Source organism: Lepisma saccharinum, chromosome 5 (assembly GCF_977018435.1).
Source record: "Lepisma saccharinum chromosome 5, izLepSacc3.1, whole genome shotgun sequence".
Classification (NCBI taxonomy): Eukaryota; Metazoa; Arthropoda; class Insecta; order Zygentoma; family Lepismatidae; genus Lepisma; species Lepisma saccharinum.
Genome location: NC_139233.1, coordinates 53,560,181 through 53,585,856, shown reverse-complemented (window position 1 = coordinate 53,585,856; position 25,676 = coordinate 53,560,181). Strand labels below are relative to the sequence as shown.

General features: G+C 37.5%; 1 protein-coding gene across 2 annotated transcripts in view; it reads right to left on the bottom strand.

Moving 5' to 3' along the window:
- frtz (WD repeat-containing and planar cell polarity effector protein fritz) overlaps positions 1-25,676 on the bottom strand; it is a 41,193-nt gene that overhangs the window by 6,765 nt on the left and 8,752 nt on the right. For both annotated transcript variants that reach the window (XM_083123257.1, XM_083123256.1), the window contains exons 6-15: positions 22,973-23,073; positions 22,513-22,627; positions 16,009-16,215; positions 15,357-15,520; positions 10,134-10,241; positions 8,049-8,284; positions 5,734-5,857; positions 2,631-2,806; positions 2,028-2,194; positions 598-787 (exon numbers count right to left, since the gene is read on the bottom strand). In XM_083123257.1, the coding sequence (XP_082979383.1) occupies positions 598-787; positions 2,028-2,194; positions 2,631-2,806; positions 5,734-5,857; positions 8,049-8,284; positions 10,134-10,241; positions 15,357-15,520; positions 16,009-16,215; positions 22,513-22,627; positions 22,973-23,073 (1,588 nt within the window). The remainder of the gene's footprint in view (positions 1-597; positions 788-2,027; positions 2,195-2,630; positions 2,807-5,733; positions 5,858-8,048; positions 8,285-10,133; positions 10,242-15,356; positions 15,521-16,008; positions 16,216-22,512; positions 22,628-22,972; positions 23,074-25,676) is intronic.

Sequence of the window (25,676 nt, the reverse complement as noted above, 5' to 3'; positions counted from 1 at the left end):
TCCAACTTTGGAAAAAAAACAACTGAAATTACGGCATTCGGAAATTTTGTGTAGTTTTGGAAAATTTCAAACTTTGGGCCTTAGCCCCTGCATTATCCCCTACCCTCCGGACCCTTAATTGTCGCATGATGCTTAAAGTGTTGCTTTTTATTCATTATACATGCATTACATTTAAATTTTACAAAAAAAAATCCAGTGGTTGAGGAGTTACAGCCCTTTTTCTAATATTTATCCCATAGTAACAAAAGGGAAACAAATTACTCTTTCAAACTCCGATTGTTAATAATAGTAACAATGGATATATTGTTTTGTAATTTGAGTATGTAATACCTTTAGAGGTATACTAATGAACAAAAAAGACAGAACTTAAATATTGTATGTAGTTCACAAGAAATGGCACTTTAATTGCTGCCTCGCAGTACTGGTCGATATATCGATAGTCCATCTTCAATGGAAATTCCGGTACTGTTGAAATATCGATCATCAGTCTGCCACAGGTTAACAGTTCTCCATGCACTGAATCATGAAAGAGAATGATTATATACTGAAAGTATATTTGATCTCTAAGATAGCACAACATCATAAGCTTTATCTTACCTGGCAAGGCTCCATAGTTCTTCATAAATTCACCGTCTTCTAAAAATGGAGGTAGGCTATCCACAAATTCCTCATTTGGATCTTGTGAAATATAAATACTCCTGGCAGAGTTTCTGTCAAAGTCTAAGTTACTACTGGAAGCACCAGTGTCTGTTTCAAATCCATCTGGAGAAATTGAGGATGAACAATCCTGTTGAAAAAGGGGGATTACAGATTAACTTGTCATAAATAGAAGCTGAAATAGAAAAAAAATCCTTACAAATGGTACAATAATCTAGACCAGAAATCACTTAACTCCCAGAACCATGGAGGTACTCTTTACATGTGGAAATACATGGTGAACTACCAAGGGTGGATTGAATTACTTATGACAATTTCTTGGTTCATAAAGACTTGTAATGAAATTATTATTTATAATAAACAGATGGATGGGTCAATAAAAAAATATATGTTGCAAGATGTTTCACTTTATAAAATTTCATATTTCACATTTACTAGTTTGTGACATAGCTGTGGTAAAGGTAAAGGTAAAGTGTTCCCCTGTGCTTAGCACCACGCCATGAAGGCATATAGGGGGTGTGGGGGTAACGCCCCACACTTTCTTGATCCGGTCGTGAGTGGGGGTGATGTGATCAGCACCATGCCCCTGACTACCTTTACCCCCCAGGGTTTCCCCCAGGTACCTATGTTATTCGACGCTGGGTATGCGCCGGGGCCGCTTCCAACGTTAGAAAAGTTTCCGGATTTGAACCGGCCGGGGATCGAACCCGGGACCTTTAGCATGGTAGTCAGCCGTGTTACCGACTGAGCCACCGCGGCCACTAGCTGTGGTTGTTCCTTAATTACCAGTAATTGGCACAGATGACAGACATGATGGGTGCATGTCCTTTTTCTCAGCTTTGCTGCTCAATACCCTAAAATTCATTACTTTCATTGGTATGTGAGTGATTGTCAGTCAAGGTTTAGTTTAACATGAAGGTTTTGCTCAAGATCAATGCCAGTCACTGCAGTTTGCAGCCAACCATTCACAAGCCACCGAAAATATCTCCCAAGAGAACTACTGGTAGCTAACAATCACTGGTTTCGTGATCCCTGATCTAGACAATGACACATTTTACAAAATGTAGCAATAAAAGTTCACATTTGTATAAATAAAACTGATTAATGAACAAAAGTTGGACATTCACTGAAACCAATTACAATTTTACAAGCACATTAAACAATAACAATGTAGTGGGTAACAAAAAAATTCATGTTAATGAATACATTCACTGAGATGAGTGTGAATTTTACAAACATGTCAAATAATAAAAAGTGAAGCATTGTAAAAAAATAACACCTCAATGAGTAAATTCACTGAAAGTAATGTGAAATTTATAAATAAATCAAGGAAATTTAACTTTACATTATGTATATTTGAAACAACTTACCACAATGTGTGTGACAGTGTCAGAGAACGTAACTTTCTGTGTCTGTTTCTCTCCTGGCTGCTTAACACTTGTTTCATTACTACTCTGATTTGTTCCACTAGAACTAGAGTGGGAGCTGCTTTCAGTTTCTGAACATTCTGAGCATGATGATTGAGAGCAATGGTAATCTGAAAAGAAGAAGAAAAAGGATACAGAACAATCTTAGCTATACTTTGTGGAGAAATTTTATGGCCGAGTGTTTCAAGTATTACATCGGACATGCAATACATTCAATGCAGTATTCCCAATGATACCAGAGGTGATACTTGGAAATTGGAACAATTTAAAGTAGTTCAAAATATTTATAACTTTAAAATTTTAGTTCCTACTTGGAACTGTACCATACCAGTCTACTAGAGTTTTACTTCAAAATATTCATACTTTCACATAAAGTAATTATTTATCCACAAAATGTATTCTGCCCTCAATGCTGCTGGCAAAATAATGTAAATTACGAATTTTGTGTAATTTCCAGGATATTTGGACTCTGTGAAAATGTTGCATGCCACTTTTTTTTGTTTTGGACCCTGCAAAATTACTATAGTCTGGAAAAGTATTGTGTACCTGAATAAGAGCTACTGCTGCTGCTGCATGATCTTAAGAGCTCCTCTGCTTTTAACCTTGCAGCTTCTGCCATTCCGTTCTCCTTCATTGCCCGTGCGTAGTGGAAGATGTCCATGAACAGATCATGATCACTGAGATCGATCGCCAAGCGGAAGGCTTTCTCGAACAACTGGTGCCTATGGAGGAAAATTCAGAGACAAAACTACAGAAATCAAAGCAGGATGCACTATACAATTAGGCATATGCTGCCATCATCATTGATTGTGTTCTTGAATAAAGTAATGTTTTTACATGTCTCATGATACCAAAATAAGCATATTAACATTATTTCTCTTGTAGTTTACACAAACATATCAACACAATTGTTGATGTAATGTTTCGGGAGAACACGTTACCGTCATCCGACATTTATTTTTAGTTTGATAAAGTTTACAGTTATAACAATGGAATAAATTTAACAAAACTAAAAAGAAGCAGTTATACAATGAATACTGTTATGACAATAAAAATAATATATTGTCATAACAACATTTGAAGAAGGTTAGGCTAAGTTCAAAGTTCCACATTTGTGCAATATTTATAACAATTTAGTCATAACAGTTATTTTTGACTGGCAATATGAAAAACAAATATCTTCAATCATATGTGTTCTTTCAGACAAGAAAGATATGATACATTCAAATTTATAATTAAATTTATTGAAATTGTGTACATTTGCATTGGCTTCAAGGTTTATATACAAAGGTCAACTCTTTAAAATTGTTCAATGTATAATATGATGTCATACTTGGTATTTTGTATCAACATTCAAAAAATGGTAATTGTAATCATTAGATAAGTATATTGTGATATACATAGTAAAATAGCTGTAACAGAGCAAATATGTACATTTGCAACACAAACATTCAAGCTGTTAAGCACTTATGGCCAAAAATATAAAACAAAAACAATTGAAGATTGCACATACTAAAAGATCTGGCTTGAACTAGTTGCTCTGATACGAGTTGTCTGTGACTTTGTGAGGATCTCAGGATGGAAAAAAGATAAGTACAGATTTAGCAATATGGAATGGTGATATATTTGTACAATAATTGTTGCTTTTAAAGCATTAAACTGGGCAATGTGATAATAACTTGGATGCTTAAGTTATATAGAAGCCTTTTATGACTTGAATGAACTTTGATCATGATATAATCTGATAAAGATTCGAAAGTTGTGCAATGACACTGATATGTATAATGGAGGCCATGTTGAATTGGAAGCAGTGAATAAGTATCTGTTTTCATCTTCCTTAACGGGCAGGCTTGTAAATGTTACAGTTCCTCAAATAAGTGCTTGGAGGAAGGTTGCATAGAGTGACAGTTATATGTTCTACATTTGGATGTGGTTTGATCAGATGATGAATTTCGAAAACTGAAGCTCAGAATTGTGGATACAAGGACTTGCTTTATCCTGGAAGGAGATAACAAAGAGATATTTTCTTCTTATGTGTAGCATTGATATGTTATAAATGCTCTTGTACTTTTTGTTGTTTCTAGTTTTTTTTTATTATTTTTATCAATATAATAATTATAAAGGTATTTATTATTGATTGAATATAAACACAATTCATCAGCATATGTAAATTGAAATTTCCTTTCCAATATATAGCACCATAGCTACTACCTATTGTGCTGATACTGAGTTTGAATTATACTGACCTAAAAATGGTTAAACTGTCAGTAATGTTACATTATTTGAACATAACCCTTTAACTTGGAAAAAAGCTACTGGTTTTTATTATTATTTTAAATGAAGTTATTGCCAAATTTTAATTATGGATCCCAAATATCATCAAGTAATCCAAAATTGTCCTTCTCTCTACAAAGATTCTTGATATCTTGTGTAGGATTAAATTTCAAAAGTGAAAAAGAGAACTCCATAGTTAATCTATATTGCCATTCTTGTTAACATTATTATTAACATTAAGATTCCTTGTATACCTGCTTCTTTTTATTATTCAATTTATTACATTGTTATAACTAATATTAATCAAAGTAAAAATAAAGGCTTAATGAAGCGAATGTGTGTTTCTATGCTTGTACAAACCGCAAACTGTACGAGAAATAATTTTACAATGGAAGCAATATGTACATACAAGAAAGAAGAAATTTAAAATGCATAAACTTTAATTTTAAGAACCTTCTAAGGGATAAGATTACCATTATGTTTCAAGGCTATTAAGGATTTAGTTTTTGAATATCCTTGTACTGTAATTTCTGAAAATGTATAAACTTTATGTAATGTTTCTTTAATGTGTGTTGCCTTGATGTAATAGGCAACCATATTCTGGGAGATAGAATGGATGACTGAGGCTTTGAATGTATCTCTGTGGGTTTGCATGATTGGTTGATTTGGTGTTTTAAGTCCACTTTATGCACAGTAAGGCTAATTGGAACTGGACCTACAGTTTAAAGTGGAATCCGAACCACTATGTGCCTCCACCGGGTATCAAACCCGGAACCCCTTGATTACAAGGCGACGACGCTACCACTGCGCCATCGGGGAGGCCCCAGTGAGTTTGCATGAATTGGAGAAGGTTGACTGTTGTGATTGTCTTGCTTTAATTGTATTGTTAAAAATGTGAAAAAGTATCTTATGAAAGGATACCAAGGAAGCACATGCACATTATGTGTTATGATTAATCAATGCTAGGTTTAATAGTTCATATTCTCACGTACACAATTCTGAATCCCCTACAGGCTAATATGCCCCTGTACATATGGACGAGTTGCTTTACCAGAACGACACAAGTCGAAGCAAAAAAATGTTCAAAGCATAAAAAATGGATCAAGGAAGTTTGATAACATATCATTTAGCATGACATTGTTGAAGCACCCATCATTTAACAAGACATTGTTGAAGTAAGCCCAACAATCTAATAATATATTTATTCTAATGGTCACTAATATCCATGTTGTGCTTCAGTAAAGGAGGTAAAAAAAATGTTAAACAGAAAGGAGTATTAAGAAATAGTTTCACCTCAACAGCACAGCTACACGTATCACAACATAGCCACAAAAACATTCCTGCTGTATGCTGAGTGGATAAGACAATTGCTTACCTTAACAAATGGTGGAAGAATCGACGTGTCAGGTCCCGAACTTGATCACCATATTCTTCTTCGGTTGCATGACTAATAGGCCTCAATGGAGCATGGAAGGATCCCAACACTACCTGGAGATGGACTGGTGAAAACAAGAAATTATTCAAACAAAAAAGTGATACAATGTATAAACATCCACAGACATGTTCACATATTACATGCTAGTTACAATACAATACAGCGTGTCCGGCTTAAAAGTACAATAAAAGGAAAAATCATTACATGTAATATTTAACCAACAGCACCTTAAGCCTTACATAGTTTGAAAAGTAACCTCAAAATGTTTTTTTTTTCTGCGCTTGCAAAACATCAGCACCTGTTGGATTGCGCGCACGCACAAATGAACTGAACTGAATTGAACAGTAGCCATGTCGACTCTGCAGCAGAAGGCATGGTGTGTTCTTCCTCTCGCCGAGTTGAAGTCCGTTAAGTGTACCAGATACGAGTTTGTGACCTTCCTGATCTACGACATCTCATTTCTGCTGCAATCCGAAATGTGACTCCAGTAATGCTGAACAACACATGAGCGGAGCTTGAATACAGGTTGAACATCTGTAGAGCAACTAATGGTGCTCATATTGAGGTGTACTAGGTATGTAAAAAAAACTTTTTGAGTTACTCTCTAGGTAGAAGAAAACTGTACGCAAATATCCTAATAAACTTACAAGATATTAATTTTTCTTTTATTATACTTTTAAGCCAGACACACTGTATTGTCCTTGAATACAAATTTGTGATTGACCAATGTCAAAATTTATCTACTTATATCCGAGTACCTATTTTCTTATTGCCCTTCTATCTCTCTATAGTAAAATGTTTCTAAATTAAAAGTAAAAGCAAACTTCTTTCTTGTTCCACCTTGCACATGCATTTCTTTTCTCTTTGTTTCAATTCACTGTAACTGCCACTACTTCTTCATGTTACCAGGCATGGATTCACAGGGACCACCCATCTCAAATGGTAGGATTTTGTACATATAATCATGCCTAACGTTTTGGTTACTAAAAGGTTTTGCATTTATTTTAGAGTTTAACAGAGAAGACGTGAATTATAAGAACAGATTCTTTCCCCTTTGTTTATTCATTCTATGTTGCATATTTTTCCACTCAGTTTATCACAGTATTGGGGAGAAAGTGCGGTATTTTTAAAATTTCCAGTAACTTCTCCTGAAGCATAGTAGAGAGCAATTATGATAAATAAACAATTCAAGCTTCTATTTTTTTGCAAAATTTAAAATCTATACACTACAAAGACCAGCTTGGTTCTTGTTTACAGTTTATAAAAATTCCTTATACTGTTTACATAAAACAAAAATGTGGTTAGCCTTGTATTTGTCCTGGGATCAATCCTTGGTGGAGGCACATTGCCAGTGGTTCAGATCACACTTTCAACTGTAGGTCCAGTCCTGATTAGCATACCTGAGCATAAATAGGACTTAACACATGGTAGAATATGTTCTCAGCTTGGTGGGGTACCTGATTAAAATTTGCCCCTCCCAAACGTCATTTCTGAAACTGCCACTGAGTGCTATGACATAAAATGACTCAAAATTTTATTTGGCACATTTATTTATTTATTTTTAGAAATAGAACTCTTAACTTAGGATTATCATCATTGGAGGCACACCAGCCCCGTGATGACCAGCATATTGTGAACTAACACCAGTTGTTTTTTTTTTAATCCCACTGGGAATCCAGGAACCACTTGGCTATTTACTAGGGATTCATCAGAAGTCTATGAATATCAATTTATATAAGGGTCATTCCATGTCAAATGAGGCAGGAGTTGACCCTCATAGTCACCGATTTTGATGATATTTGGTACACAAAACCGATATCTGTGAAAGGATTTTGCTGAAATATGATTATTACGAATTATATGAAGGTTGTTCAAAATGTCATTTTTGAGCACCATGCTCTTTTCAATTAAGTATATCTCGGGAACGAACGAAGATACAGAAGCGTTCTTAAGCTTGTTGTAAAGAGGAAAGATGGTTGCATATTATGAGATGATCAAATGTTGAAACTTAGTAAAATTTGAACACACTGTTCAAATGTTCAAATTTCAAGTTTGAACAGCTCAAAACACCCCTCAATCAATTTATCTCATTTTAATTTTACTGATTTGATATATCCATGGTATATTGCCTGTAATAAGAATGATAATTTGTTAACATTTTGTGTGTATGAAGTTTCTTCTAATTACCTCCATGACACAATGAAGCGTTATTTCAAGTTTTAAAAAGTAGTTAGTAGAAACTGAGTATAACTCACCTTCTCTTTCAGGAGTAAGTGGCAATTTAAATAAATAATTCATGATGTGATGCAAACATATAAGGCACACAGAGCCATATGAATCCCAATTCAAACTCTGTAGCAAGTTTATAGCACTTTCTACTTGGTGCAAAGACAGGTACTGGGACACAAGAGCATCTGCTGTCAGGCCCATTGCACTCACATCTCCTTTCAAACCACCTCCACCCACAAGGCGGATTGTTACAAGAGGACCTCTGAAAGTGAAAGCAACCATAGTTAAAATGCCTGTAATTAATTGTATTAATGATGTAAAGTGTACAATGTTATACCTTGCAACATTGATTAAGGAGGTGAATCAGTAGAATATTACTTATCGGCATCAATAAATTTTGTACCAAAACTTTCAACAGTTCTGACAAAAAAGAATCCCTATTCCTACTAACTAATTGTTCCCATCACTGCAAGTACATTTTATAGATTGAATATAATAGAAAGAAGAATGACTCAATAAAAAAAAACAATGTGTTAGATTCTACACCCGCCGCAAAATGACTTTGGACCTCATGTGAAATCTGCAGTAGTAAGTGGTCTATCACTTTGTAGCCTTGTATCTAGTGTTGTTTTGTTTCGAACACGGAATTGTTTCTGCATGAACGTATCTCGCAACAGTGTATTACTGCTGACAAGCGAGTTCATTTCATTTCGTATTGTTAGTTGACACAGGAAGGGTGACTTTCTGCTGTAGTGTGTGTGATAAATTGCTGTGTTTTCATGTGGTGCACTTTGTGTTGGATATTTTCCTACTGTATTTGTGTTGGATATTTGACTACTGTACAGGTGTATTTGTGATATGCCGGGAAAGTAATGTAGTAGTGTGGAAAAAGACAGCATTATTGCATGGTGAAGTGAAAACGTCCCGATAAAGACAATATATAAACAAACAGGTCATGCAAAATCAACCATAATGAAGGTACTGGCAGCTGCCAGATGACTGCCTCTGACTGTCATTCCAAAGCACAAATTCGGTGGTGGGAGGCAAAGAAAAACAACCAAATCTACAGACGCTCTCCTAATGAGAGAAATAAAGAAAAACCCTCGACTGACGGCTTCAGAACTTAAGAAATGCACCCGAGTCTGCTGGAAAATGTTAGTGTTAGCACGATCCAGCACCATTTACAGAAAGACTTGGATTTGCCGTGTCGTACTGCTGCTAAGAAGCCACTACTCATCGCCTGCATGAAGAAAAACCGTCTTGCTTTTGCAGAGAAATATGCACACTGGACACCAGCACAGTGGAGGAAAGTCATGTTTTCCGATGAAAGCTCATTCCAACTTTTCCGAATGGGAGCTGCTAAGGTTTGACGTCCATCATCTTCAGATCGATACGACCCAAAGTATACGGTTCTGACCATTAGGCACTCCCAGTCTGTAATGGTGTGGGGGAGTTTTTCAGGTGAAAAGGGTACGGCAGGTTTATATTTCTTACAGCAAAACATAATGATGAACGCAGACCGATATATCAATGTTCTTAAGGACCATTTAGTGGATGTGCTTCAGATCCACGAGTGTGATCTTCTCATGCATGACAACGCTCCTTGTCACACGGCTAAGGGAGGTACGGAAATGGCTTGAGGAACAACAGATAAAGATGTTAGAGTGGCCTGGGAATAGCCCCGATCTCAACCCAATTGAAAATTGTTGGCATTGTATGAAGCAATTCCTGGGAAAGAAGATGATTCAGAACCTTCAAACAGAACTGAAGAAAATGTGGTGCATTGACATGGACTTCCGAAGTTTTAGTGATTCCATGCCTAAGCGCATCCAAATGGTTCTCAAAAGTAAAGGCAACATGACTCCGTACTAATGTATGCATTTTTTCCGTATTTAATAGCTTAATAATAGCTTTTCACATGAATTTTCTGTATTTTTTGTGCTTTTGTTATGAGGTCCGAAGTCATTTTGCGGCGGGTGTAAGTTATTTTTAATTACAATTGGCATTCTTTGATTTATCTAGAAGATAAAGAAAGAGTTAAAAATAAATGGAAAATTCCACAGCCAATGATACTGGTAATTCTGAACTTCCTATATTTGTTCTCTACTTACCTTTCAAAAAAAAGCAATAAAATTCCATCTGACTGAGCAAACTGATCACTAGACAGAGAGCTATCCACTTTCTTATTCCACTCCAAATTGAGCAATGTTGGTTGGTACCTAAAAAGGAAGATATATATATATATATGTTGTATAAGAGCAGCTATAATATTAATCTTGCTTACATGGATTGTTTCAAATTTGAAAATATGCATCATACAGAAAAGTACATAGTCTTACCTGCATTAAATCAGAAAAAGGGACAAAACAGCTTGAAAATAAGAGGCGTCAAAGGTTTGTCAACATGTAGAGAATAATTATCCTTTATCATCAGGATAAAGAAGGAGGGATAAAGGATAAAAACTCACAATACTAAAATATCAGTTTGAATTTCCTTCTTATCCTGATAATGGGTACGAGATATCCATGAAACATCAACAGTCTTTGGTGGCCTTTTGTAATAATGATGTTTTATCCCCGTTTCTTGATTTTAATGCATGTAAAATCATGTACTTGCTTATACGATTCAATATACGAGGTGCATCCAGAAAGTAAGTTTCCCTATTTTTTTAAAAAAAAACAACAACACAGTTTCAGGAAACCATTTATTGGCAACAGGTACAGCAAAGATTCAGCTATTTTTCAACATAGCAACCACCAGAATTGAGACACTTGTCGTATTGTGGTATCAACTTTTGGATCCCACTGTCGTAGAACTCTGCCGCCTGTGAATGGAACCAGCGTGTGACAGACGTCTTCAGCTCTTCGTCGTTGCCAAAACGCTCACCGGAGGACAGGAATTTCTTGAGGTGCAAGAAAACGTGAAAATCGCTGGGAGCCAGATCAGGACTGTAAGGTGGATGATCAAACAACTCCCAGCCAAATTCCGTCAAAACAGCTGCTGTGCGCCGAGCCGTATGTGGACGAGCATTGTCATGGAGGAGCACAACACCTGCAGTAAGCATGCCACGCCTCTTGTTTTGAATGGCACGTCGCAATTTCCTTAGTGTTTCACAGTAATGGTCAGCGTTCACCATTTCACCTCTGGGGAGGAAGTCAATGAGCAAAATGCCCTTCCTGTCCCAAAACACTGTGCACATCACTTTCTGTACCGACAGCGTCTGTTTGAATTTCTTCTTGACCGGAGATCCACTATGCCGCCAATGCATTGACTGCTGCTTGGTTTCCGGGGTGAAGTGCGAAATCCACGTCTCATCGCCCGTAACGATCCTGTCGAGGAAATCATCGCCGTCATCATGGTACCGTTGCAGGAATGTCAGTGCTGCTCCTGAATGTTTCATTTTGTGTTCGGGTGTCAGGTTTTTCGGCACCCACCTGGCACACAATTTTTTGAACAGCAGGCGCTGCGTGACAATCTCATGCAACACGGATCGCGATATCTGCGGAAAAAGGCTACTCATCTCCGTAATCGTGAAGCGACGGTTCTCTACGATGCGCTGCCGCACCAGCTCAACCAGTTTATCAGTGATGAGGGACGGATGTCCACTGCGCTCTTCATCATGGACACTTTGACGACCTTCCAAAAACTGCTGACACCAGCGACGCACCATCTGCTTACTCATAATGTTCGGCCCATAGACCTCACCGAGCTGACGATGAATGTCAATTGGCGCAATGCTTTGTGCATTCAGGAACTTTATCACCGACCGAACCTCGCATGCGGCGGGAGAAGGAATACGAGCTTCCATTTCGGACCACTGCTGCCTCGCTACTGGCATGCGGTGGGAGAAGGAATACGAGCTTCCACTTCGGACCACTGCTGCCTCGCTCCTGGCGCCAGGCAGGATCTGTCCGCCTGGCATATGATTGATACGTCTTAGCTCTGCTGCGCATGCACAATTTACACGGCTCATTATGTTTACTTTCACGGGGAAAAAATAGGGAAACTTACTTTCTGGATGCGCCTCGTATGATTGGCAAATGTAGAGTGAAGTTTTACATTCATATTATACACAGTATGGCATGAAAAACCAAACGGCCTCCGAGTTGCAATGCAGGTTGCTTCACTATTATGATTTGATTGTACAGAACTTACAGTGCATGTATCAAGTTTCCCTAGGAGGGGCACCTCACAGTCATATCCACAGTGTGGCAACAGCTTCCTTTCAATACTTGCACTAGCTGTAGTGTGCTGGTGTGGTTTCAACATGCCCTGCTCTTTACTAGAAATTATTGCTATTGTTGGGTTTTTACATGAGGAGACACTGCATCGAGGAGAAAATGGAAATTCTTAAAGAACAGTTCCCTAACAATAAGTTTTTGGTTCATGAATTGTATTAAAGTGGTGATGTGTACGATCTGTGGCCAAAAAATATAAAACAACATGAATCCATCTGTGAGGAGAACTGCATTGGTAGCTTCGATTGATGGATTGTTGTTTCAAGTCCAGTTTATGCACAGATAGGTTAATCGGGACTAGACATATGGATTAGTGGGATCCAAACCATTGTGCAATGTGCCTCCATAAGTATCGAACCTGGGACCCTTTGATTACAAGGCGAACGTTGCCACTATGCCATGAAAGAATGGAAAAAAGCCCAAGTCCATGCATGTGGGTTCACACAGCAAGTTGGTGCATCAGCCAGAACATGTGAATATATGTTACACAAACTTAACCTCAGAGTGTATCATGTGAAACTCATTTATCTAGAAATCTGAAATGTTTTCTAGTAAATTTTTAAAATATACAAAGACATGTTTCCATCGTTATAACCCATATCTAATAGCATACAAGCTATTGCAACTCTGAATATATATTCACTTTATTAGTACTGTACTTGTATAAGCCTACAGAGCCATACCAGTAGATTGAAGATAAATGCATTGGATACTGAACCTTCTTGCAGGAGATAATAACAAGACATTTATCTATATTACAGATCTTATTTCTGAGCAATAAAAACTGGTTTAATCTGCCAAGACCTTGCAACTGTCCCCAGTGTGGAGCAGTTTGTTGCAATAATTAAATAAAATAACTTGACAAATATCAATTAACACACAAGTATATTAACCAATTTCTAGTCACCATAGTAACGAATTTCAAGACAAAAGAACATCAACATTGAATAAAGTATGTACAACAGAATTTTCTGCATTCCTTTCGGATTATGTACAAAGAAAATAACAAAATATAATTGCAAAATTGTCTTTGAATTAAAGAACTGTTGCAACCTGGCATAATCTGAAACATCTCTTCGCTCTGTGCAGGTTGTCAAGTACTGTGCTGTCTCAGTAACAAGTATGACTGGACCTATCCTCTTTCAAGAAAATTTCTAAGGGCACCTCATACCTTTGGATATTCAAAGAATTGTACTTTAAAAAAAAAAAAAGGTGCTGCTACTTCCAGCAAGAAAAGGCGAAGTACTATGTGTCACACTAACCCACGAATCGCATCACCATGGCAATTCCAGGTAATAGAATAATTAGCATTGGGTTCTGCACTATTTGTTCACCAGACCTATTCACTTCTAATTCTTGCCATTGAGGAAACCAAAGGGGAAAGTATAGTATATGGAAACAATTGACACATGTTGGGAGGACTTACAGGACATTTCACATGTACAGCAGAGCATCTCTCAGACAGAAAGAATGTCTGTAATGTACGACATACTACTCCAGACACAACTGTGCATTCAGGTCAGCGGTGGACACTTTTGATGCCTAAACTCTTCCTGTAATTACTAAGTATATTTATTTTACACAACAAATTAGGTTTGTTTGACTGATTGATTTAGTTTATTTTACTTCACTTTTCTGGCTCATTGCAAGATGAGGATGATGATGATGGGGTTAGGTAGTAGACCAGCAATAGCTGAACCTCGCCCAGCAATAAAGTCAAGTCAATTCAATTCAATAATATGCTGAAACTGATGTAGGGACACTCACAAAGAACACCCATGCCCATGCCGGGATTTGAAACAAAAACTCCCGGACATCATAGCATGCTGTGCTAACCACTTCACCACATAGGTCGGCTCTCCAATTAGGTACTGTAAACACTGTAGACAAGAACCATAGTGAAATATTTTCTTCCAAAATAATATGGAATTTATCTCTTACAACTCAAGAAGTGGTTTCATTTTTTGTACCATACACATTCAAATTTCCTCTAACAAAGATAACTGAAGATACAGTATTCTTTAGTAAATCCATTTTAATCAACTTTCATGAAGACTACATGCACCAAAATATCTTCCTTGTGATGACTGATAATATTGGTAACTTATATGCCAAATTATTGCGAAGGTAACAGTGGAATATAATCAATGAATCATTCATGTTACTTTCAGAAGTTTCTTGTAACCCTACTATTTGAAGAGATGAGGTGCTCCAGTTTTTGGGGCATCGTTCAACATGTGAGAGACCCAGGTTCAATTCTCTGTGTGGGAATTATTCTGACAATGTACCTGCATAAAATGGCTCTGGAGCTCATCCAGGATTAAATCAATAGGGGCCTGGGTTAAAGGTCACAACACCTCAACTATGGCACAGTACAATGCAATCTTTACTTTTTACTCTTTGAAATTTTTTCATGCAGAAAATCTTATATAATCAAAAAAATTTACATTGCTTTTAATATGACATTAAAAAACTTCTTATGTCACGGGCCGGAAACATTCTTGTTAAAAACAACTCAAAATACATAACAGTACAATATGAGACACTTTAAAACTTTGTCCGAGCTTTTGACGGAACCTTGGCTATGTCTTCTTCACAGTCTCTCGACCAGCCCTGATAATGACTCAGAGATGGAGTCGAACGCTAGAACAAACTTTTAAAGTGTCTCATATTGTGCTGTTATGTGTTTGTTTTTAACAAAACTGTTTTTAAACTTAGTGCTGAATACGAGTACTGTACTTCCATAATACAAATACAGTGGAACCTCAATTATACATTTATCAGAAACGTGAGACTAAAGAACACATAATGCATGAAACCTAAAAATACAGGAAAATTTTATAGGATGTTCTATTAGGATCTAAAAGGTTAAATGAAAAAATATGAGTTCAGGTTCCACTGTATTATCACACAACACCACAAAACGTGAGTTTTTTTCCTTCAGACTTTGAAATATTAAAATGTTCTCTCAGTTTTATGCATTCCAAAATTAAAGGCTAAAGGCATACATGAGAAAAGATATAAATGTACATCCCTATTGAAGCAAAAAATTATTTTCCCTTAATAAAAATTAAAAAATGTGTAAGCCAAGCATACCTAAAATATGTGGCTAAATCTAGGATATTTGCTGAATGAATGTCTTCACTAATAAACTGAATTCTAATACAGTTCAATGCAAAATCAAAGCATTGTATCTGGCCCTTCTCATTTGCTGCAACAATCACTGCTCCATCAGGATGCCAGGAAATTAAAGCTGGAATCTAGAAAGAAAAGAAATAATACTTTTTAAATTTTGTCATCACCTGTGCCAAATATACAACATAAAAATCAGTTCCAGTTCATTCTTATATCGACAATAACCCACTTTTCATGCTGACCTTTACATAAAATCATGGTCTAAATATGTCAACCACATTATAAAACTAAAATCTTAAAATGTGTGATGAAGTGAGTGTGTGTTCCTGAAATGTTACATTGAAAATTGTGTTCATGTGCTTGCAAGAAAAGGAAACTACAAAAGAACTGATTCTACAATGCAAGCAACATGTACATACAAGAAAAATCCAATTTCACTCTTACATTCTTTATTTACTTTCTTACATTTATACATACACACAGATAAAAAAAAAGGGAATGGTTTTAGTGTTTATGGTCTCCAAAATATGTGCATTACACCGATGTTTATGCACACCAAAAAGTATAAAATAGTACTTGTAGTATGGTAAATTGAACTTAGTACAGTACTTACGAAAGCTGCCTTTCCTACATGTGTAATGCCTCGTGGTTCATCATACAAGACTATGGATCCATCAATACACCCCAACAGAAGTTTTTCCTCATCAGGACTAAAGCTATGGCAACACACTTGGTTCTGCAGTGGGATACTTATCACGTTTATCCTCTGCAGCCTTGATTTGGTTATTCCATATGTACAACTATCAACAGTTACTTCGCCCTGACAGAAAAAAATAAGTAAATATTATTCACAACATAATCTTTCCAAGTGAAATGGCACATGAGGTTTTATAATATAACTTACTGAAAATTGATTGATTTGCTTTAGTTTACTTTCTTCTGTCACTTTTGCCTAATCGTAAAGATAAGGGATGGTATGATGAAAATGAAGGGACGCTCACAGAGAACACCCATGCCCAGAACTTACTGAAAAGTCAGTGAAAACTGTGAATTGGGCTTAGTTTGAACATGAGACCCTTGCATTCCATTCAAGTTCAAAAGTAACTGAGCTACCAAGGAAACTTCTGGCCACACCACAGCTTCCATAACTTAGTGTCGAAAAATGTCTGCACTAGGGATGTGACGAAGCTGACAATTTACCGATGCCGATGTACCCACCGATAATTTTTGGAACCGATACCGATGCCGATATTTAACCGATTCCAATACATAAGATTATTAAACAGAAATGGGATGTTATTTTCTGCATGATAAAAATAAATTTGGTATGTACATTTCTATCGCATATCACATGTATATAGATATATATTCTCAAGAGATGCGAATGTACATTTGCATGTACAAAAGGAACCTACTTCTTCTCTTATCGCAAATTTGTTTAGCAACACTGAACACTCAATCACTAAATACTGATGCAGCAGGTATGCTCAAGTATTTTCTCAGCACTTGCTTCAGGTTTGAATACTAATTTTCGAATTTCCAATGCAACAGCAGATCCTGGTTTAGCAATGTACTGTTTATTTCCGATTTATAGTTAGGTTGATCCTCTGAATGAGAGTTTGCAATAATGTTATTACAAAAACTCTACAATACTGACGAATCATAACCAAATTTTCAATAAATCTTAAAAAACTAGAATATAAAACTTATTAGAAGGTAAAACTCTAGTATAATCTGTACCGGTTTAAATTTCGGATTTTGGCCGATTCCGATACCGATGCCGATATGTCAATTTCTGCCGATTTTCATACATCTGTAATCGGCTTCGGCACATCCCTAGTTTGCACATAAGAACTTTTTGGGAGGGGGAACTGAAGTTACTGAAGACAGTGAAGTTGGACCGGATTATTCCTTCTTTGTCAGCCGTGTGCTTATTCTGTTTCCAAGAACCATTAAAAACAAAGATGTGGAAATAAAAAAATAATTATTGGTTTTCATTTTCCCATGCTATCAATATCAGACACATAAGCAATTAAAAGAAAAGAAAAGCTGCATCATGCAATTATTACGCAGCCGCACACATCAGTGGCAGATTGATGACCTCTCAGGGCCTCCTCAATGACATATTTGTAATGCTTGATTGATTTGCTATATTTGAATTAACTTTTTGTGCCACTTTTGCTAATTTGCGAAGTTGGGGATGAGTGATGATATGATGAAATTGATGAATGGACACCTACAAACTTTCATGCCCATGCCAGGATTCGAACCTGGGAACCCTGGCATTGTAGCACAATGTGCTAACCACTCCACCACGCGGCCGACTTAGTGGTGATGCAGTCGCCTTGTAATCAAGAGGTGCAATCACCAGTGGAAGCACATAGTGTTTCTGATCCCACTTTAAACTGTTAGGTCCAGTACTGATTAATGTTATCTGAGCATAAAGTATACTTTGATTAATGACTTCTCACGGAGAATTACTTTTTTTAACTTGTTGATCACTAGGTCCACTAAGTTTATTATTAGTTTCAAACATTGTATCCAGGCATTATTGATTAATTTTAAATGTCAAAGAGGAGGCATGAAAGGGGGAAGGGTGGTGTTATCTCTTTTTACCTAGGGCTGAGTCAATACTGATGCTAATGTATCAGTATCAGAAAGTATCAGTTGGATTTTATTTAATGATACCAGCTGATACTTTTCTGGCATTTTGGTCTTTTGCAAGGTCTGATCATACTTGAAATTATGCATATTCAGTGGGAAATGTGCGAATGTCCTGTTCTTTAGAATGTCATTTTGCTGATCCTGGATGGCTGAATGTATTAAGTGGAAAAATGTAAAATACCGGAACATAAAATCTGGGTTTCAGTGCATACAGTGAAATCGCAATTATATGTTTTTCTCGTTAGTACGTTTGTTTCTGGCAGTCCCTGCCAATTCCCCAAAGGCTGCGTGCTATTATATTTCAGTTATACGATTTTTCCAGTTATACGTTCAACGATTTCAGTCTCAACAAGGAAAAGACATAAGTTATACTTTTTTAACTTTACTTGCTGGAAAGAATTTTGCTCTTGGAGTTCTAGATTTCCGTGATGATAACAACTGCCACCCGTTTCCATACAGGTTTTTTTATCAGCTGCAAACATGGGACCAGACTCTCAACTTGCAATTCTATTTATGTCACTTGCATCGGAGGGCATGTAATGGGCAATGCACCCTTAAACCAGATTGCCCTGCGCTAAATAATCCTACTTTTGTTCTTTGCATTCCAATGGGTAAGTATCTTTCAAGCTGTCAGATAAGTCACTGGCGCCACACGTCCCCGCCTGTCATAAACATTACAAACAAGCTGAAGAAAGGGAGGGGGAGTGAAGAGTGGCATGCAGGGGAGGAAGCAGTTCCGCTGTGTCTTATTACCGTCATATTTAAAGATAATACGGTTGTTGAAGACAGAAAAGTAGCAGATTTTTTTCTTATTTGCGTGTGTAAAATGAAATCGCAGATAAATGAAGTATTGAACACTGTGACTTATTCTTACGATGTGCATGGTTCTGAAGAAAAGCAGCGATTATACTAAACACTGTGTGCACTGAAAGCGCTATTTGAAAAAAAGCAATTTGTTTCCCTTTCGTTACTATAGGATAAATTGAAGATAAAAGGTTATAACTGCTCAACCACTGCATATTTTTGAAAAATTTAAATTTAAGAATGAACAAAAAGCAACATTTTAAGAAACAACAAAGAATTAAGGATCCAGAGGGGAAGCGGGGGCAAAAGCCCAAAGTTAGAATTTTTGCGTAATTATGCAAAATTTCTGAATGCTGTAATTTCAATTATTTTTTTTCAAAGTTGCGGTACGAGCATTGCATATGCTCATACAGCGATCTTTTGTCGTGCTTCACTCAAAATTGGTCCATCCAGCATCCATAGGGTCGACACTAGAAGCAAAATTCCTTAATTATGCAAAATTTAAGAATGCCGTAATTTCAGGTTTTTCCCCCCAAAGTTGCAGCACGAGCGTTACATATCCTCATAGAGTGGTCTTTTGTCGTACTTCCTTCAAAATTTGGTTAACCCTAATTATTTAGTTAACTCCACTAAAAGCCATGTCTTTAAGAAAGAAAACGAAACCAGTTTACTTCTCTCTATGACAATTAGTTGTGCAATATAAAAAACAAAATTTGCAAAATAATTAGAAATTATTTCTAATAGTTACAATGTTTTTGTACTTGCAGCAAGTTTAAAAAGCGCACGCTTGAACAGGCACCGGCTTTAACGGGAATGCAGGCATGCGAAGTTCCGTCCGCTAAAGGTTTTCTGTCCACTTTATGCATAGAAGGCATAGAAAGTGGGATCCGAACCACTATGTCTCTCCACCGGAACACCTTGATTACAAGGCGACGACGTTACCATGATGCCGGAGGCAAAAAAAATGTATACGTAAACTCCCTCTTGAAAATCCTGGGCATGCCACTGGCTCTAGTGTTCACAAGGATTAATCTTGTGTTATGCACAAGATAAGAGGTACAATAATATAAATGAATTATATATAATCTAAACGTGAACAGCCTGAGGAAGAAAGCAGTTGCATCCCGAAACGTCGCAGGAGCAACATAGATACTCGCAAACCATAAGTTATTAATACAAGGGTTGGAACTTAAATAGTGGCAACTATTTATTCACAACCGATACACAAGAGTTACATGTTTGTACCTGTTACTGTCCTTCAAAGTAGTCACCAGCGTTGTGTAGAACCCGTTGCCAGCGATGTGGAAGGCGTAGTATACCGTTAGCAGAGCCTGTTCTGTTGAGAGCGGTCTACTGCCTGTTGAATCTTTGGAACAGTTCTGAAGCGAATGCCACAAAGTGGTTCCTTCATCTTCGGAATCAAATCAAAGTCACAAGGACTTAAGTCCGGGGAGTATGGTGGATGGTACAGTACTTCCCAGTCCCATCGACCGAACAGAGCAGCCACAGCTTGCGCTGTATGCGCCCGTGCATTGTCGTGCAAAATGATGGGGGGGGGGGGGTTGCGCAGAAAGTGTCGCCGCTTCTTTCGCAAAGCTGGTCGCAGTTGATGCTCTAAAAATGAACAGTAATACTGGGCATTTACTGTCTGCCGTGGAGGAACGTAATGCGTTAGGATAACACTATCACAGTCGTACACGAGAATCACCATAACTTCCACCACACTGGGGCTCTGACGCACTTTCGACTTTCGACATCGTGATGCAATTTTGCGAATGCCCAGGCGTTCCTTCAGGATGCGAAGCACAGTCGTATGTGCTAATCCGGTTTCGTGGGCGAGCTCACGAATCGTCATGCTTCGATCACTGTCCACTAACGCAGCAACAGCTTGCACTTCTTCTTCAGAGACGCTAGGACGACCTGCCCGATGCCACAGTTTGCCGACCTTCGTTGAAGGCTTTTACCCACCGTGCCACTGTTCTGTACGGCAATGCCGATTCCATGCACCCCTCTTGAAGCCCTTGATGACACTGTCGTGCTGTACGATCTCTGGCACATTCAATCTTGATCCAACTCCGTTGTTCCTGTTTGGAAAAACATAGTGACCTTCACGTTAGACCGCTCGCTCACAAGTGACTGTGTTTCACTCGCTTGTGCACCTGCCTGTGACGTGGGACGGGCGAGTCCATTTGCTCGGAGGTAAGGTAGGTATGTCAACAACGTGTGCTATCAGCGCCACTACTACATTCCATTGCATAGTTAAGTTCCAACCCTCGTATATTTATATTAAATTTGTGAGTAATTCGCACAACTTTCATTATGAATAAGAGGTACAGTTTTGTTTATCAGTAGGCAGCACAAGAACGAAAAGATGCATCCTTTATGTTGGATGATTCATTACTGTCAAAAGGGATATCGGCAAGGGACTGCTTTGGAAGAGCTAGACATAACACTGGTGCCAGTAGCAGCCTCCCTCCAGACAAGACTGACACCACCGTACAGGTGGCGGAATAGAATGTCCTGCAGATTTTAAAGATAAAGCACTTGTTGAAGACAAGAAAAGCTGGACTACAGCATTCTCTTTTTTTTTTTTTTTTTTTTTTTTGGTCAGCAGCGTGCTTACTCCCGAACCAAGTTGCAGAAAGAAAGGGGGAAGGATTATTGTATTGTAAGGGACATACGAGCAATATTTCCTATGCAGATAGGCTACTTCATTAAATTATTGCATAGTCCTGCACAGCAGTTGCAGATTAATTATCTCTTGTGAGAGGAGAATAGCGACTTTTTCTTACTCATTCCTAAACCAATATTGGATAACTGGGGTTGGCAAATTCTCCTACTTCTTTCTCGACAAACAAGAAGAAAAGAAAGCTTTCCAAGCAAGTCTCCCCCCCCCCCCCCCTCACCTCCATCTCCCGTATACTAGGAAGGATTACATACAAGAGTCTGTAAAGAAGTGTGAATAGTGATTGAGCCATGTTCTCAGTTCTCCACATACATTTTTGTGGAGGTAGGGAGAACAAAGACATCTTAATCACACTTTTAGAATGTGTTAAAACCCTAGAGAAAGCAGCATTTAGTAACTATCGTTTTGGCAATTGTGTGCTTGTTCCCCCGATTGTAAGGCAGGAGTTCAAGGTTGCATGGTGAATGAATGAGACTGCAACAAAGGCAAGGGAGAGGGGAGGGAGACGTTGCCTGGCATACAGAGCCTTCTGGCAAAATTTGTCATCAGCAGGTTTGGAAAACTTATAAAGCGGAAAAAGGGAAACGAGAGTTACAGTAAACATAAGATCGAGATAAACGTCCGAATGTTCAACATGTTTTTTTTGCAGGGAATTGGTTGAATGGATTAAGTGGGTAAACCTTGCTCGCACCCCTTCTACCGCCGGTGCCTTCACTGTCTATTTCTCGTGATTTTGTGCTCAAACAGTACAGTACAGTAACGATTTAGAACAGATCAGTGGAATACAGCAAATTTTGGTGCATATGTAGGTGTGTGTGTGTGTGCTTACTTTTATAATTTTAATTATCTTTCAATAATACGTTTTTCTCAGTTAAATGTTTTTTTCCATTCTGTCCCCCATAAAACGTATAACTGAGATTTCACTGCACTAGTAACGCAACAATCAGCTCAGTCTTAACTTACCTTCCTTGAAACTTTTTGCTCTACTGTATGAATGACATTCGACTGGACCTGGCTAAATGCTACACACACTGGGTCAAATTCAGTTCTGTAATAGCACACCAATTCAGCTTTAGATCTGGAATAAAATAAATATATAAATAAACTGTTCAATGATGCATAGTTGTTGGTCATGTTAAGTACAGCAAGTTTTGAAATAACATCAAAGACATATCTGATTATGGAGGTATCTGAAAAAATACATGACGTATTCTGTCAGAAAATATTGATTAGCATTTACATGTACTATGGTGTTGAATCTAATTTTCCTTTTTCGATCAGCTGTCCTCCATTGCTAGCATTTCCTTACTTGGTAACTAGAAACTCTTTGATTTCAAGTACGAAATGAAATCCTACTGTAGACATTGTGATTACTAATGTCTTAACTATGATACACACAATAATATACACAAACAATGCTCACCCATTTATTCCATAAACATGGACATTTGCTCTATCCTGATCCTTAACTAAAGGGCTCCAAGGATATACTTCATCTCTTGTGCAACGCCACCATATCAATATCTATAACAGAACAATTAATGAATTTTCATCACATTTCTCCCATAATCTCTGATTATGTTACAAATTAGAAATTAGTGTTCTAGGTTTGAACACTTGTTTGGTTTACATGTAGGGCTACCTGATGGTAAGAGACCTGTAGGAAGGCCAAGAAGAAGAAGGACGAATAACGCTGAGATGGACCTAAAGGAAATCGGTAAGGATGAAAAAGATTGGATTGATCTTGCCCAGGATAGGGGCAAATGGAAAGCTTGTGTTGCTGCAGCCATAAACCTTCGGGGTGAAGAATGCTAGAGTAAGGAAGTAAGTTGGTTTACATGTACAATTGGAGGCACACTAAGTATAGACTGTATTTGCTTTTGACAACAGAAATGTGAGATTACTCACTGTAATGTTCATTTCTGGAGTTTTTAACCATTAGACACAAAGGCTGATTTTCCAGGTAATTGCACTAACACCAAGCGTGTTTTGAGCGGGAAATTTGAAATTCTGCATGCTTCTAAATGAAATTTTATATTTCCGGGACTAAGAAAGTTAGAGGTACAAATGATACCTCGTTTTGTTCAGTATACTCTGGGCTATAATCCTGATGGAAAAAAAAATCCATAAATTTTCCAGGCATATTGCCTGCTATGTTTGCCATTGATGTGGAAAAATTTACACACTTATTGCTAATACTTTCGGAGGAAAAAAAAAATTCAATGCACTAACGCTGAGCATGTTTTCAGCGGGAAATTTAATATTCTGAATGCTTCTAAATGAAATCTTATATTTCCGGAACTAAGAACGTTAGAGGTACAAATGATACCTCGTTTTATTCTGTATACTCTTGGCTTTAATCTTGATGGGCAAAAAATAAATTTTCCATAATCAATTAGAAAAAGAAAAAAGGGAAAGTAACTATTTCTTTACACGAAATTTGAAATGTCAGCGACATCATTGTCTCCCCCTTCCGAATTCGTACCTAATAACTAGGGACACAAATTTATGGTAAATAAAAACTGAGGAGAGCGGTAAATAAAATGTTAGATCAGTGGTATATACCAGCGGTGGAAAAAAAAAATGGCACACACTTTTTCATCATGAGAGGAAACAGCATACAAAAGAGCTATAAATTGATAAACTATTTCTTCATTTTTATATACTGTACACATACACAAGTACTTAGCTGTCCAACCAAAATAAAACATCAACAGAAAATCACTTCATTTCTAAAATGCATATTCGGGGGTAGAAAGGAATGAAGCTTGACAGGGAGCAAAGTTTTCGAACTGAGATTATGTGCATGGGAAATCCCAATTTGCAGCGTCTTCCTGATGTGATCGAAGATAAAACGTTCTTCAGCTGCAAGTGGTAGGAAACTTTAGGCAAACGTTTCGTTATAAATAGGGAAAGGAACTTTAGGTAATTAAATGTTTTTTCTGCGATAAGGTACAGACCCTCATTTTTGCCAAAATTCTGATTATAGCCTTATATGTCAACACAGCAAATTTTATTTTACATAAAAACACATATTTTCCAGTTTTCCGTATGTAAATACATATTTTGCGAATTTTCATTTTAAATACATAAAATCGTTCATTGACTTCATCCACCTCGAAATCCTCGAAGGAAAAATGTTTATAGGCTACTCTGCACCTCTTTCATATCGAGAGTGCTAGGTTTGTTTTGTCTTTGAACACCCTCGCTGGCAGACTTCTGGCACCTCGCCTACGATCCTATTGGGAGAAAATAGCTGTAAGTAGTAGCTGGGGCTGGCTACACGTAATGATAGCAAGGCTTTTTAATGAAGCAATGCAGCTATTGTGGCCGGAAGGCATAACATTTGACAATGTTCTTCTCCTCGTGACAGATGCTGCAGCTTACATGAAAAAAGCTGCAGTAGGCCTTGCCGTTAGCTACCCCAAAATGGTGCACGTTAAATGTGTGGCCCATGCGTTGCATAGAATATGTGAAAAGATAAGAGCTCTTTATCCCAATGTCGTTAAACTGGTTTCAAATGGCAAGAAAGTTTTTATCAAGTTGGCTAGAAGAATAGACAATTTTAAACAAAAATGGCCTGAGGTTCCCCTTCCCCCTACACCTGTAGTTACGCGATGGGGCACTTGGTTGGATGCAGATGTTATGCCCAGAAGTTTGAAAAAATTGTATCTGTTGTAAATGATCTCGACAAAGAAGAATTCTGCAAGAACTGTTGATGGAGCCCTCCGTAAAAGTCGAATTGGCATACATCTCAACAAACCTGTCCATTCTCTCTAATTCCATATGAAAGCTTGAATCGTCCGCGAACACTTTGGCAGCTTCCATTGTTAAAGTCCGTATAGTAGAATCGAAACTGCAAGAACTCACTGGATCTAAGTGTCTAAATGTACAGAATTTTTTGGGAAAAAACAAGGTTTTCAAACTTTGTGCCAAATTGCATGTGTTTTGGAAAGTGAAGTAGAGGAAGCTTTGGAAAACTTAAGCGTTAGTGACATTTCGTGATTCAAATATGCAAGAATTGTTTCTTGTGACGTGGAGCGATCTTTCTCACAATATAAGATGCTTTTTAGAGATAATCGTCACAGATTTACAATGGAGAATTTGGAAAAAACTATGGTGATCCA